General features: G+C 40.7%; 1 protein-coding gene across 1 annotated transcript in view; it reads left to right on the top strand.

Moving 5' to 3' along the window:
• The window catches only part of LOC308124528 (laminin subunit alpha-3-like), an 80284-nt gene that overhangs the window by 15389 nt on the left and 49216 nt on the right, over window positions 1–15679 (top strand). The window contains exons 3-12 of the mRNA XM_080487580.1: window positions 5077–5194; window positions 7127–7245; window positions 7332–7502; window positions 8325–8425; window positions 9326–9441; window positions 10095–10213; window positions 11547–11637; window positions 12973–13104; window positions 13200–13250; window positions 13362–13409. Of these exons, the coding sequence (XP_080343706.1) occupies window positions 5077–5194; window positions 7127–7245; window positions 7332–7502; window positions 8325–8425; window positions 9326–9441; window positions 10095–10213; window positions 11547–11637; window positions 12973–13104; window positions 13200–13250; window positions 13362–13409 (1066 nt within the window). The remainder of the gene's footprint in view (window positions 1–5076; window positions 5195–7126; window positions 7246–7331; window positions 7503–8324; window positions 8426–9325; window positions 9442–10094; window positions 10214–11546; window positions 11638–12972; window positions 13105–13199; window positions 13251–13361; window positions 13410–15679) is intronic.

The following is a 15679-nucleotide window of genomic DNA, read 5'->3' as shown; positions in this document are numbered from 1 at the left end:
CTCTATTGGGACTTTAAATAGTATTGGACTGCATTTGTACTCTTATAGCTCACATACTGGTCTGAAAATGAATCGTAATTAGCAATGTGGATATTTTCAAGGTAGTAAACAGGGCAATGGTCAATGGAAACAACATGGAAGCTGCTGACTTTGCACAAAGAAAGACTTTGCCTAAATCACATTATTTGAAAGAGTTTTTGTGCAATTAACTATAGTAGTACACTAAATGACTTCCTTGTCAGGTTTACTTTACTAATACCATTTTGGACCCTGTGTACCATTCACATCAGATTTTGATCCATATTGACGCGATAACATGAGCAACACAAACATCGTGCCACATTAGAACTCCAGTAAAACACCTTTCTGTCACTCCTACTTTCAACTCCGGCTGCTCATCTTCGCCGTGTCTCCACACAGAAATACACGGAGCTGCTGCCATGTTGAGGATCTACTTTACCGTCTGTGTTAACAAGTAGACAGGTGCACCGAATAAAAGTGGCCAGTGAGTATTTGGGTGTCGTCAAGGAGAAAGAGTTATGGTCGATTGATGTGCAGCAGAAACTTCATTACACGCTCCTAAATTGTCCTGAACATTCGGGCTCTTCACTCCACTCAGACGTTCACGCTCTATTTGTTCTTCGTCTTTAGTTATGAGCTTCAATCACAGCTCCACCTTCACTTTGTCTGCTGGGGAACAATTTATCGCAGTCGATGGTTACGACATGTCACTTTAGTAGCTACTGCAGATTTAGTTTTTTAAAAAGTCTGTTTTCAGTGGGGAAAAGAGCTCTTGTGGGAGGAAAATGCTCTATAATCTTGTCAGAAACCACGGCTCTATTTCAACAAAGTAATAAGTTACTAACGATTAATAGGCAAAATTGATAGCATTTGCAGAATCGTGTCAGGACTGCTTGTTACGTTCTTGTTCAGCTTAAAAGTTAATAAACGGATTAAATGTCGAGTTTTTGTTCGATGACAAAACCAGAACAAAACAGACAATTGTGAACCAAAATCTGTGTCCTACATGATGCACATGGATCAAGCACACTCGTGCCTCATTTTGCACGCTCAACTAGAAGGTTCACGTGATGCACCCCAGGGTTCATCAGTCGTTCTTTTCTGCGGCTCTCGGCCGGTCAGGACCCCCGGACTGGTTCCTGTGAAGCGCATGTGGGGAAACGTCACTGTGATGTTTCGGTAGCTCACTATAAATGGCTTTAACTGCAGCAGGAGTATTTTACTCGGATTTATTTTGACATGGTTTTTTGTTGAAACTGGATGATCTGTGTTGTCCCTCCCGTTTGTTGCGGCTCTGCTTCGGGGGCATCGGGAGGGAGAGAGGGAGGGGGGGAATGTAGCGCTATGTTTGGAATCTGAGATTGGGTCTGCATGCCAGCCAGCACGTCTCATACCACCCCTACCCTCCTTTTTCTCTTTTTTTTTTTTTTCTTTATTTCTAATACCCCCCCCACCCCTCCCTCCCTTCATGTCATCGCAGCCCGTGTGAACTGAACTTCCTCCCGGTCCGCAGCAGAACCAGCGTATTGATAGTAAGCCGCTCATTTGCCTCTATTTTTAGTTGGCAGCCCTCATCTCCTGTGTGTTTTTCTGATTTTGTTGCGCATCCTGTTGCATGAGAGTGGAAGACTTCTGATTAATTCCAGGACACGCCCTGCGCACAGCCGAGGTTGTTTCAGCTCTTTTATTTACCCGGCTTGTTTTTTCCCGGAGGCCCAACGCTGATTAAAGGACGGCCGAGTCGGAGAATTCTCCTCATTTGCCACCTGATGATTGTGCTGTTTAGCGAGCCGCAGATCCAGACCAGACATTTCTCCCCGCCGACCTCTGAACTCTCTCACAATCCATCAGCACAAGAGATTCTTGTCCTCTGGGCCTTTTTACTTCTCAGGGTTTAGGGAGGAATTCATCAGCATTACTTCTGACGCTCTCTGACACAATCCATGACTTTGGGTCACTTTGATATGTGAGCGTAGCTCTTTGCGTCATGACACACATGCATGAATATTTATTTTAAAACAGCCGCCGGGGTTTTCATGGCGGCGCTGAGGGATGCTGGACGAGTGCGGGCCTGCCTCCGTCCTGCTCAGAGAGAAAACGTCTGTGGAAATGTCTTTGATTTGAAGTAGGCCGCAATATTTAAAGTACACGATTGAATCGTCGACTCACTCCTGAGGGGAAGGTACAGTAAGTCGGGTTTACTGTAAAAGTATATATATAACATAGCTTCAAACATAAAAGTTTAGTTGTTTTTTGTTTTTTTTTAATCAAAGTGGAGTCACTCACTTATAATGGATTGAGTCATTTAGTTCACTAAAATCTGGGTTATGTTGCTTCTTCAAAGAGCAACAGAAAGCTCTTAGAAAGGGAAGATAAACCTGCTACTGCATCACAGTAAGTGTAAATACAGGAGGATGCAGATCTTCCTATCAATCTGATTGTTGAGGAATAGTAGAATTCTTATCTGGAAGAACTAATCTCTTAGAACAAAGACCTCAACATCATCTGCATAAGTGTTTGTGTTCAGCACAGTTGTATCGTTATCGCAGTAATCAACATTATCATATGTGACCTGATATCGTTTTACTCACAGATTACAGTAAATAGTTTTTTAAGTATAAATAATGTGGAAGGATGAAATGACGTCAAGAAGAGCAACCGAAATACTTCGAGTTTAAGGATTCATGGTCCATGGTTGTGATTACAGAATTGACTTTCCTCAGTAGGAATGATTAACACAAACTGTTTTTTCTTCTTCTTTTCATGAATGAATATAAAATATGAGCTAATCCTTTTTGAAAGGAATAGCAGTTGTAGGAAGTTTAGATCTGGTTGTAAGGCCTGGTTCTCTGTGTGTGGAGATTATATGTTCTTCCTGTCCCTGCATGGGGTTTCTCCTGGTTTCCTCCAACAATAGAGTCTCAAGCATTAAATGAACTTGCAGATACTGAAAACGGCTTAAATATGTGATGTAGCCATGTTTGATTTCTATATACACGATTCAGCACAATTCATGTGTGGACTCAGAGAAAACTGCAGCGTTTCTTGTTTTGAAACGACGTTAAATACTTCAAGGTATTAAAGTTCCTGTCAAGGTCACATGTCTGCAGCGGCGTGCAGCACAGCAGGCTGGGAGTGTGGCGGTCGCCGCAGGTGAGGCTTTCCTTTCCATAACAAAGGCAGCTTTGAGAATTGTGGCCAACCTTTGTGTTGCACAATGTTCAATCAGGCTGAAGTCACTCAGCTTTTTTTGTTTGTTTTTTTATGTCTGCACAATAATGCTGATGAGAAGCGGGAGGACCCTGACGGAAAACAATCAGGGGCATCATTGTGTAAACTTGTGTGGACGGGACCCGACGGGAGGATGAGATGAGGGAGAGTTCCGGGATCATCGGGGCTGAGCTCGGGTCTTTTCACTGGCTGCACCTGCAACACCTTGATGGACTCGAACAGGAAGAGATTAACAAAACAGTCACTGCGTCTGAACATATGTCTTTATTTATTCATTCAGTGTCTCTGTTTTTATTTCTTATTCTATTTGTGCACCAGCCCTCTATCTAGTTATGCATCTATCTTTTTTCCATCTATGCACAGATCCATCTGTCTCTTGGTTGTACAGCTCCAGGGCAGTCGGAGCAAAGCAATAACATTCATCCATCTATGCATGCATTTATCTGAATATTTGCATGCATCTATTTGTATATGCGTGCATCTTTCTATACACGTATTCATCTACATAAGCATTTTTCGCTCTATACGTATGCATCTATCTGTCTGTCTTTTTGTGTATGCATTTGTGCGTATTATAATTTATACTTGCAATTATCTACCTATATCCACACATTTAATTCCCAATGCAAGCATTTCTCTATCACTATGCATGCATATATTTGTTTATACACACACACACACACACACACACACACACACACACACACACACACACACACACACACACACACACACACACACACACACACACATATCCTTCTATTCACATATTTATATCCAGTAAAGTATTAAAAGCGCGTCACTTTTTCCACATTTTGTTATGTGACAGCCTTATTCCACAATGGATTGAATAAATTGGTTTCTTCGAGGTTCTACACACAATACTGACAACATGAAAAAGAAAGAACTGTGTGTGGACCTCCGGGACAGGATTGTCTCCAGGGACAAATCATTCTTCTGGCTTGTACGTCTCAGGTCACGTTTACACGTACCCAGGTGTTTGAAAAAACGGGGATATTTCTCTGCGTTTGGGCTGAGCATTTACACATAAACGCAGCTACGAGTCACCAAAAGCGATGATTCCTGAAAACACAGTGGAGATCTGGAAAAACTCTTTGTCTCTGGTTGCATCTAAAGAGGGATAGGTGGATATTTACATCACAATTAGTGACGTTGTGGTTTTTTTTTTTTCAAGCATTCTGATTGGCTATCATAGCTTCACGCTTCTCGTTACACTGCCCCCTACAGGTTTGGCTGCTCATAGCAGCTCGGAACCAGGTGTCTGTGCAGGTCCATGTCAATGAAGATTTATTTTTTGTCAGCGTAAACTTTAAAAACCCAGGTACGTGTAAACGTGGTCTCAATAAGCACGGTGGCCTCCATCGTTCATAAATGAAAGAAGTTCAGAACCACCAGGACTCTTCCTTTAACTGGCCGGCAGTCTAAGAAGGATCTTATTCAGGGAAATTGTTCCTCCGTTGATCCGAGGAAGTGGGCTGGGTTGTAAGGGTGGGGCAAGACCATGGAGCGATTTAAAAGCAAATACAATCTTAGAATGGATTCCAAGCTGAACTGCCAGCCAATGGAATGAGGCTGGAACCGGTGAAATGTGCCCACGCTTACGCTTTTACGTAAAATGCATTGCCGTAATCCAGCCTATGTTCTATTGTGAGCTCATACTGAGCCTCAACACTATAAATCTATCTGTTCACATAAAGTCAAAGTCCTGAATGTGATGCGTTGGTATGTTGTAAGGTAGAAAGAGTACCATCAGAGCTCCGGGAAACTTCTCGTTCATCCTTCTCTTTGTCTCCGGCCTTGCAGCTCTTCCACGTGGCGTACGTCCTCATCAAGTTTGCTAACTCACCCCGTCCTGACCTCTGGGTGCTGGAGCGCTCCGTCGACCACGGGAGGACCTTCACCCCCTGGCAGTACTTTGCACGTAAGTGTTATCACCCTGCACTTTAAATAGCATTTTCATATTTCTTTTTTTATATTTACCCTAAAAAACATTCAAATGAAACATGTATGTGTACTTTTTATGGCCCACAAATAGATACTTGTAGTAACTTTTAGGTCCCTTATCTAACATTGAGAGTACTGATCCTCTAACTAATACTCACCATAACCCAGGAGGACTGATATTAACTCTGTTTTCTGTTTTAACGTGACTAACTGACACCGAACCCCTCAATGACCTGCGATTTTCTAAAACCTTGAAGAGAATCCAAACACGGGTGGACACAACTTTAACCAACATGCTGAATCATCGATCCACTCATCCATCTCGAGGACAATTCAGAGATTTTGTTTTTGGCATTCTAGAGGAAGAATCATTGATCTTCTGGAGAAGCGCTTGTAAATATGCTGTAAAAAGTTTTAATATTCTAACTGGTGAATTTCAAGTTCAAACATTCACATTGTATTACAAATACAAATATCTAAAACTTGCTATAATGCAGTAAGACTCAGAGTTTCAAATTTTTACGAGAATATTCAGATTCTATTTAGAATCCATTCGACTGTTTATCCTTTTTATTCACTGTTAAACTATTAAATGTTGGAAATGTCATGGTTAACACCTGCCTCCCACAGAAATTTGCCCTAAAATCTCCGTTATACAAAATCGGTTTCATTTCCTCCAATGCTAATTTAAATCTGGCTTTAGGAAACCTGCAGGGATTAAAACACGTTGGGAAATGCACATAATGAGGACTGACGTCTCTTTACAGTCAACAGCTGTTAAACTATAATTAGTCAATTTTTCTTGTGACTTTGTTCTAAAGGGGGCGGGGGAAGCATGTGTATAATTAATAATGCCCTAATAACAGCTTATTAAACGCTCTGCCAGCGACCCATCATGTGCATTAACAGGAAAACCCGCCTGCACTGGCAGCGACTAAAGGACTCCTGTCATTTTTATTATTGTTAATTACACACGGACTCTTTCCTGCCGCAACAAGTCCAAAAGGCTGTTGTGAGGATGGATTTAAATTTGTTTGCTGGTGTATGTCTAATCCCGGCATGCTTATTATCCCGCTTTAAGACAAGGCGGAGATTAGAAGTTGTGTGCTTGAGGGAAAGTGTTTCGGGTTTCATGAGCTGCTAAAGGTTAAAGTTTGAGGAGTAAAACCTGGTCCTTGGAGTTCTTCAAACAAAACCTGGTTGGTTTTCACGTTTTACTGTTGTATTTTTTTTGAGCATTTACATTTTGTACAGTCTGGTTTTTTTCACCAACAGCAAATATTTTTTTAAGGTTTTCCATATTTTGTACTGTAGGTATCTTTATAGTTATCTTTAGTTATCTAGAACTAAAGATTATTTTTATATTATTTTAAATTTTACATCTGGTGTGTAAATTCACAGTTTATGTTCAGAATTTTAAAAAATCCTTTAATTTTTCTTTCCTTTATTTGTTTATTATCGTCATCATTTTTGACCATTTGGACATTTTTAATCTCGTTGTACTGGTGACAATGACAATAAAGTGTCTATTCTATTCTATTCTATTCTATTCTACAGTGACTTAATGTTAAAAAAAATATATTTTAATATTAGATTTATTAACTTTTTTCCCATTTATTTCCCGAAGAAGCAAGATTTAAGTCAGAAACTCATCTGAAGTTACCAAATTCAAAAAAATTACCTTTTTACTTTTTCTACTTTTTTACTCTTAAAATCTAAAATACAAACTGTGTATACAGTATACTAGAATATTGTGAGCGTTTTCAACAGACAAATACAAAAAAAAATGTCATGTCGCCCATTGTTTTTACTGTACTTGTGTGTATCAGGGACCGATTGAATAGAAAATGGACACATTATTGCGTTAAAAACTATAAATAGATCAAACGGTTCTCTGTTGTTGTGGCAGATTCGAAGCGTGAGTGCATCGAGAGGTTCGGGAAGCAGCCCAACGCTCGGATACTGAGCGATGACGACCAGGTCTGCACCACCGAGTACTCACGGATCGTCCCTCTGGAGAATGGAGAGGTGAAAAAAAAATTTTAATAAAAAAAAACATCGAGCGCTTCCAACCCATCCGAGCACATCCACCATAATCTGTGTGGAACTCACAGGTGGTGGTGTCTCTGGTCAACGGGCGGCCTGGATCCAGAAACTTCACCTACTCCCCGGTGCTGAGAGACTTCACCAAGGCCACCAACGTCCGGCTGCACTTCCTGCGCACCAACACGCTGCTGGGCCACCTCATCTCCAAGGCCCAGAGAGACCCCACCGTCACCCGCCGGGTGAGCCTCACACTCATCACACACACTAACACACTCTGCCTGCACACACCTCACACACTCACACTCTGCTGCCATGTCGGTACAAGCTAGTTTTCCGTCTGGCAATCAGTCGGTCGGTCTGTATTCCATTTTCGAAGATTTTACAATTTTAGAAAAATAATTGATTGATTAAATGGAACATTCTTTTCACGACTTTTTATTTTTCTACCAAAGTCTTTTATGTTTCATTTTTATGGAACACATTTTCTTTCAAATACAGAAAGTATATCTAATACCTTTTGAAGTGGCTCAATACTTTTATATAGAGAATTAATTATATTTAATACATTTGTTAAAATATTTAAAGATAAATCATTTTTCTGGTTCATTTTGTCAAAATATACAAAATTATTGTGTTTTTTTTGTTGTAATGAAAAAAAATATTTAAATATTTTTTCAAATAGTTATTGTTCTATTAACTAGATACATTCATACCCCAAAATATTTCCTTTCTTTCTTTTCTAAATTACCAGAAAACAAATGGACCCAAAACTTTATTCTTAATATCTAACCAAGCAGGTGACCTCTGACCTTTACATTGGTTTCATCTTATTTGGATTCTGGAACATTAAATATTCATTAATACCTGAATTTGTTAGACACTTTAATGCTTTTCATTTCTATCTCATCCAGCTGTATGTAGTAACAGAAATTCCCTTTGAACAAAGTCAAATTAAATTTCTTTAGAACAGGTATTGTGTGTATTTAGTCCAATGTTTGAAGCTGTAGTTCTGCCCGATGCTGCTGGGAGGGTTAAAGTGTGTGTGCTGTGTTTGCTGACAGTACTATTACAGCATCAAAGACATCAGCATCGGAGGACGCTGCGTCTGTCACGGACACGCTCAGGTCTGCGGCGGCGCTCCGGACCGGGACAATCCCAACCGGTCAGTAGCTCCTCATCCCCGGCGGCGCCGCGTAAACAACTGCATTGAAGAGTTTATCTGTAAAAGCGATCAGCGCCGTTTGTAGCTGAGGATGAATGCGAGTGAAGATACGATCAGAAGCACAGTGAGCTCACATGTTGGCAGGAAAGCACGATGATGAAGAGCCTGTCTGAGTCCGAAACGTTTCACTGTTTTTCGCGAGCAGCTTCGCCTCCCGGAGAAGTTTTCAGCTCAGTGAAGCTCGGAGAACAGAACTCCTCCTCCTCTTCTTATTTCTACTTTCTCTGCTTGCTCTTTTTCCTCATTCTACTATTTGTTTTCTTCCTCCTCACATTGTATTGAACTTTTCTTTTTCTGCTTGCTCTTCTTCATCCATTCATCTCTGAGGACTGAATACAGCAGTTTGATTGATTTTGAAATTTTTTTTACTGTTTGAAACCATTGACTTTTAAACCCAGTTTTCTTAACAATAGCAGACTTAAGCTGAGACTGGAGAACCCAGTATTGCCCTCAGACATTGTGAATTTGTACAAATTTGATAATTAAGTTTTTTTTTTTTTGACATTTCACTGTGTTTGGCCCCAGAAGGTTTCATTAACATTTCCTTTTACACTTGTCCAAGACTTATACTCTGTCCCACAACAAAATATACCTTTAAAGTAAAACTTTGAAGGTTGTTATGGTACTATTTCACTGAAAATGAAATTGGGCTGTTTGACCACTGAACTGAAATGAGTTTGACACCTGAGAATACGTTGATACGGTGCAGATGGTCCTGCAGCCTCAAAGCTGTTAGAAGCTTCCCTTCACAGGCCGGAGTGAGCGAGGGTCCGGGGGACTTCAGGTGTGAGTTCAGGTGTGACTTCAGGGGTGACTTCAGGTGTGTGTTCTGTCCTGCAGCCGGCAGTGCGAGTGCCAACACAACACCTGCGGAGAGTCATGTGACCGCTGCTGCCCGGGATTCAACCAGAAGCCGTGGCGCGCCGCCACTGTGGACAGCCCCAACCAGTGTCAGCGTGAGTACACACACACACACACACACACACACACACACACACACACACACACACACACACACACACACACACACACACACACACACACACACACACACACACACAAACACGCACCCCTCTGTTATGGATGCCCTGATATGGCGATGTGGTGAAGAGTTGGGAGGACTCTCCTCTTATGGAGTGTGTGTGTTGAACGGAGCAGCTCGGGGAGGGAAAAGCTGCTTTGTGTCTGGCGAGCCCACTGAGCCCACCGAGCTTACCCAGGGGGTGGGGGTGGGGGGTTTGGGGGGGCAGCCTGATCATAAACTTTATGAGAGGAGACGTACAGGAAGAGGATCTGTCCTCTTCTTTGCTTTGGGTTTTATCGTTTCTCCTCACACTTGACAAGCTGACTTAGAAGTCCCTATCTGCAGAATTAGAAGCTTCAGGTGCTTTAAATACAGTGTGTGTGTGTGTGTGTGTGTGTGTGTGTGTGTGTGTGTGTGTGTGTGTGTGTGTGTGTGTGTGTGTGTGTGTGTGTGTGTGTGTGTGTGTGTGTGTGTGTGTGTGTGTGTGTGTGTGTGTGTGTGTGTGTGTGTGTGGTGGGGGGGGGGGGTTTCAATTTGCCGAGTGTGTAGATAAATTCTTTGTCTCGGGGCTTTTCCTTTCCTCAGCCTGCCACTGCTTCTCCCATGCAACTGACTGTTATTACGACCCAGAAGTGGAGAGCAGGAGAGCAAGTTTAGACACCTTCGGCAGGTATGACGGAGGCGGCGTGTGCATCAACTGCCAGGTATGAAGTGCTCATCAAGTCTAAACTGATTCTGCTGTGTGCATGTATGGCTGGTGGTGGTGGTGGTGGTGTGGTGGTGGTGTGGTGGTGGGTGGGGGGGTGGGTGGGGGGGTTGTTAAAAAAAAAAAAAAGAGGGAAAAGTCCAGATACTGTGTCCATATTCTCTCATGAGTATTAAATGCAGCCTGAAACATGTGTGAACTGGTTTGTGAGTCTGAATGAACTTTCTATTTATACATTTATCTTGGAATGATGGGATTTTATTTATTTATTTTTTTTTTTAAATGTTTTGACTGATGAACTTGAGACTCGCTCATCACATTTTTCCAGAAGGTTTCCGGGCTCAAGAAAAGAGGGTTTTTAGTTCATTTGTGTGGAAATCAGAGCTCATCATATTATCATAAGTACAGATACTTTTATGGAAGAGAATTAGGTAAAAATGTGGATTTAAATGAGTCAGAGTGGTGGAAAGGGGAAAAGTAAAGTTAAATGTTTTGGTTGCGATTAGTGATTATTATTTTTGCAATAAATTAAAACCTTGATTTAGAACTTTATTTGCAAACCAAATAAATTTTCCCATAAGACTTAAAAGGAATTCATCTGATTTTATGAAACTTTTTTCATATATTTTATACACACATGTATTATTGCCTAGTTAGTGATCAACGTTATTATACCAAATACGAATGTTTAGTTTTGTTTTAACAACTTGGTTTGGCTCCGTACAGTTTTGCTTCTTGCAGATCCTCTCAGGCCAGGTTTTCACGTTCCCGGGGATTTACAAAAACAATTATTTCCCCCTCTACATTTACAAATAAATCTTCATTGAGACGAACCCACATATACACTTGGTTCAGAGCTGCTATGAGTATCCAAACCTGTAGGGGGCAGTGTCGCGAGAAGCATGAAGCCATGCTAGCCAATCAGAATCCTGGAAAAAAACACAACGTCATGAATTGTGACGTGAATCTTCGCCTGCCCACCTTTTTAGTTTTTCTAAATCTCCACTGTAGCCAGAATTTTCATGAATCATCGTTTGTGGTCGCAGCTGCGTTTATGTGTAAATTCAAGGCCCAAACGCAGAGAAATATCACAGTTTTTTTTAAATACCCGGGTACGTGTAAACGTGGCCCTAATCAGTTTTGAGTAAGAAACTAAATTATTACCTCATAATAACCTGACTGCACTTCATAACAAACACGTCGATTAAACCCTTCATAGTGAACTCACTAAAGTACCTTAAAGTGGAGAATTGTGCATATATTGTATATTAAGAAAAATAATCCTTTCTTGTGTCATTTTCTATATGATTTTTTATTTTTGGATTTTCAAGCACAACACAGCGGGAGTGAACTGTGAGCAATGCCTGGAAGGCTTCTACAGGCCTCACGGAGTCGCTCCGGAATCTCCCACCGGATGCACACGTGAGTCCCATTTTCACCATCGTGCACTTTCACCAGCACGATGTGGTTCATGGGTGATGAGAGAGCGTGCTTGTGCGCAATATTCACTACCTCAGGCAGGATTGTTGAAGCATTTCTTTTGATGTAGACGTGCAACCTGCACTTCTAGAGTCGTGCTCTTCAGCGACTCCCTGAAGCTTACAGAAAGTTATTTGTGAATAATTTTGCATTGATTTTTTTAATTTCATTTGCTTTACCACACTAGACTCATTTTCAAAAATAGCCTGTCCAGGGTAAGAATTGATAAATAAGGTGAAATAGGTAAAACAGGCAGAATAGCAAGACTTGCAATAAATGGATTAAATAGTGAAAACTACTTAAAAAAAATAAAAAAGCAAAAATTGTTGAAATAAAATGAAAAGAAATAAATTCAGGAAAAGAAAAAAGGAGAAAAGAAAATAGAATCAAATGGAAAAAAGGAAAAGAAAAAAGAAAAGAAATGGTAGTAGAGGAAACACAAAGCGAAATGCAAAGATTTAGAAAATGGCTAAAGTGTGAAAATCCATGGAAAATAAATCTCAAAAATTGGCCACGAAAGCTAAAAATATAATAAAATTGTACCTATGATACTTCATGAATGCAGCCGCAGTTCTTGTATGTGTAGCAATGTTTTTTCATGTTTTACTGCTGTCATGTTTGCTACGTCCGTTACTCATATTGAACCAGTGCGACCTCCAGTGGACAGATGAGGAACAACACTTACTCTGATCGAAAAGTTAATCTGAGTTATTGTTTTGTTTGTCCCTCATCCCGCGGGCCGAAATAAGTCTCCTTGAGGGTCAGTTGTGGCCCACGGGCCACATGTTTGACGTTCATTGGCTCTAATTCAAATTCATCATGCAAGTTTAATCTTTTTTTTTTTTTTTTTTTTTTTTAAATAGAAAAATGACCAAACTGTATTAAGCTGTTTATTTGTTTTTCTTTGTCATATAAAGAATTACGACTATTCAATATGTGCAGTCTTGCATTAAAAGATGGAAAAATTATAAAATGTTTTGTTGCACTCCAGATATAAGTTTCATCTTCATGCCTTATTTTAGACCTTTTATAAATTCCAATAAATATCCACTGACCAGATTTTTTACCCCTGAATATAATCTAGTTTAATTCGTTTACAAAATTAGAAGGAATAAATACTCTGAAAGGGTGAAAATGTCTCAATTTCATGGTCAAGGGAGCTCTGAAAATTCCCCAACTTTTCCCATCTAAACGGCCAAAAATACAATATTGGAAACTTCAACTGTCAAGTATTTCTTGTTGTTTCTTGATATTATTTCTGTCCGTGGCTTCATGCAGCCTGTCGCTGTGACCAGCGGACTACCGCCGGCTGTCAGATGGGATCTGGGAGATGCGTCTGTAAGCCGCAGTTTTCAGGAGAAAACTGCGAACGCTGCGCTGACGGATACTATTACTACCCGGAATGTATCAGTGAGTTCAGACCTCAGTTCATCCAGCCAACAAGAATAAAACAGATTTCGCCATGCAGGATTCTGAAATCCTTTTTCTGGGTCCTTTTGTTCCAGAATATCCCGTGTACACAACGACCACCGAGTCCCCCGCAGGCCCCATCGTTGGTGAGTTCAGAAAACCATTGTCCAGTTTACGGTCCACTCAGCTTGATCAACACTTTCAGTCACTTTAAGTGTAGTTAAAGTGACTTTCTGTCTTTATTTCTCTTCCTTCAGTTCCCAGTGCCTGCCCTCCGGGATATTTCGGCTTTCCCAACTGCCAGCGTGAGTTGATCAGACCTTGAACCAGCTTATGTTTTGATTCGGATGAAGTCTTGCTTTACCTGATTATAAATGTGAGGACATATCCAGTACCAAGGATTTCTGTTCTTGTTCCAGCTTTAATCATCTGGGACTGTTCAGCGAGAACAAACCGGTCTAATCTTAGATACTACAACCTCTGCTCTCGTTTCCCTTCTCTGGGCTCCTTCAAGCTGGGATTCTCATTATTCATAATGTGACATTTCTGTTCACATGCAAACCTTTGGCCCTCAACTTCTTCTTGCGGTCTCATTTGTCCCAAGATGTAAACAAACAATAATTTTTCCAGTAACATTTCTGCCCGGGAGCCGCTGCTCATCCAGAGACAGCTGATTGAAATCCTGGTCTGAAAGCTAAAGAGAAGTTTTATGTTTCAAAGTGCCTCACAAATCATGGACAATGTGATTGGAAGACTAAACAAATATGGTGAAATCCCTCTCCAAATAGGCTTCTGGAGTTAGTATTAAAACAGTGGCATCAAATTGAAAATGAATGGGAAAAATACCTTTGGCAAGAATATATAAATATAAAAGAGATGTTGAAAAGTTTTGAAATACAAATGTCAACTAATGAAGAAATAAAATTAACCAACCGAATTTACGGAACAGATGTATGAAAGAACAAACTGATTAACCGATATACAAAGAAACATAGATCTATGGACTAACGCTCGAACGAATGGATCAAATGATGGATGAGCGTAGGAACCAACTAGTGGAGGAACAAATGGACCAACTGACAGAAGAATAAACCATCTTATGAACGAACAAATGGACAGACAAAAGAACCAACAGACAGACCAACGTGTGGACCAACTCACAAACAAAAGAACCAATTTTAAATCAGTTTTTCAAAGATATGAAAAATTCCCAACCTTGCGTTTGTAGAGAAAACTTGGAAACTGGTTGATTTGTGAGAGTGGACGCTTCACTGTCATATAAGTTCACATGAATTGTTGAATATTATCCTTGAAATGACTTGTGGAGGCCCATGAACATTTGGATATGAATCAGAGATTTTAAAAAAATCTTAAAGATTAAAGAATCTTAAAGACTTATTTCCTGTGTGTTTGTGCACAGCGTGTGTTTGTGACTACAGAGGGACGGTGAACGGGCAGTGCGACTCCGCCGGCCGCTGCCGGTGCCGTCCGGGTGTGGAGGGCGAGCGATGTGACCGCTGCCGGCCCGGATATCACTCCTTCCCCGACTGCCAGGGTGAGACTTGGCAAACCCCCCCCCCCATCCCCCCACACACACACACAAACTGTATAAAAAACACAAATACCCGCCTAAAACTGCTCAAGTTCCACTTAGCACCATAAACTGCTGCTTTCTTAAATTAAAAACTTAAGTTGGGAAGGTGGTTTCAATCATTCTTTTTGCTCTGAGAACCCATTTGGAGCCGGTCGGCCTTCGTGCCAAGTCTATTCATAGACTTTTACCAGGCAGAGTCGGCGCCGCTGTGTGGATCTCACTCCGTCTTTGTGGAGACGTAGAATTAAAAGAAAGAGCTCCGGCTCTATTAGAATTAGACCTCATGGTTCAGCAGGGTGACTCATTTGAATTTGTATTAATCCGGGTTTAGTTTGTGTAATCAGGCAAGTGAAAGAGAGCCGCTGAAACAAAAGTGACCGATAAAATCAATGAGAAAGAAAATGTTGACAAAAACAAATGTAGAAAAGAAGAAATGCTGAAGCTGCAGTGATTCTTGCATATTGTTCCATTACCAATGCTTTCTCAATGTGGTGCTGTATAGAATAGAATAGAACTTTATTTATATATCTCCTCTCACAGACACGAGTCACAAGGTGCTTTACAGCACTAAAAACAGGAAAAAATAAAACAAATAAGATCATTAAAAATATAGAAGTAAGAAAAACATACATAATTATACAAAAAAGTAAAAGTGAGCAGCTTCAGGTCAAAGGCCTGCCTGAATACAATTGTTTTTAACTGCTTTATAAAAGTACCACAGGAGTCAACATAATATAATGTATTATGATAAAAAAGCAGACAACACGATGTACAGATGAACGGGTCAACCGACAGACAAGCGTATGGACCAACTTATTGACGTACAGCTAAACAGACCAATGGATCTACTAACATACATACCAACTGACCAACCGAGGGACCAACGTTCTGACCAGTATACTAACCAATGTACGGACCGAATGGACAAATCATCGTATGGACCAAAGTACGGACTAATGGACAGACTAATGGACAGACCAA

Source organism: Lipophrys pholis (assembly GCF_963383615.2).
Source record: "Lipophrys pholis genome assembly, chromosome: 1".
NCBI classification, from domain to species: Eukaryota; Metazoa; Chordata; class Actinopteri; order Blenniiformes; family Blenniidae; genus Lipophrys; species Lipophrys pholis.
The sequence above is the reverse complement of the archived record's forward strand: the minus strand, read 5'-3'. Positions and strand labels throughout refer to the sequence as shown.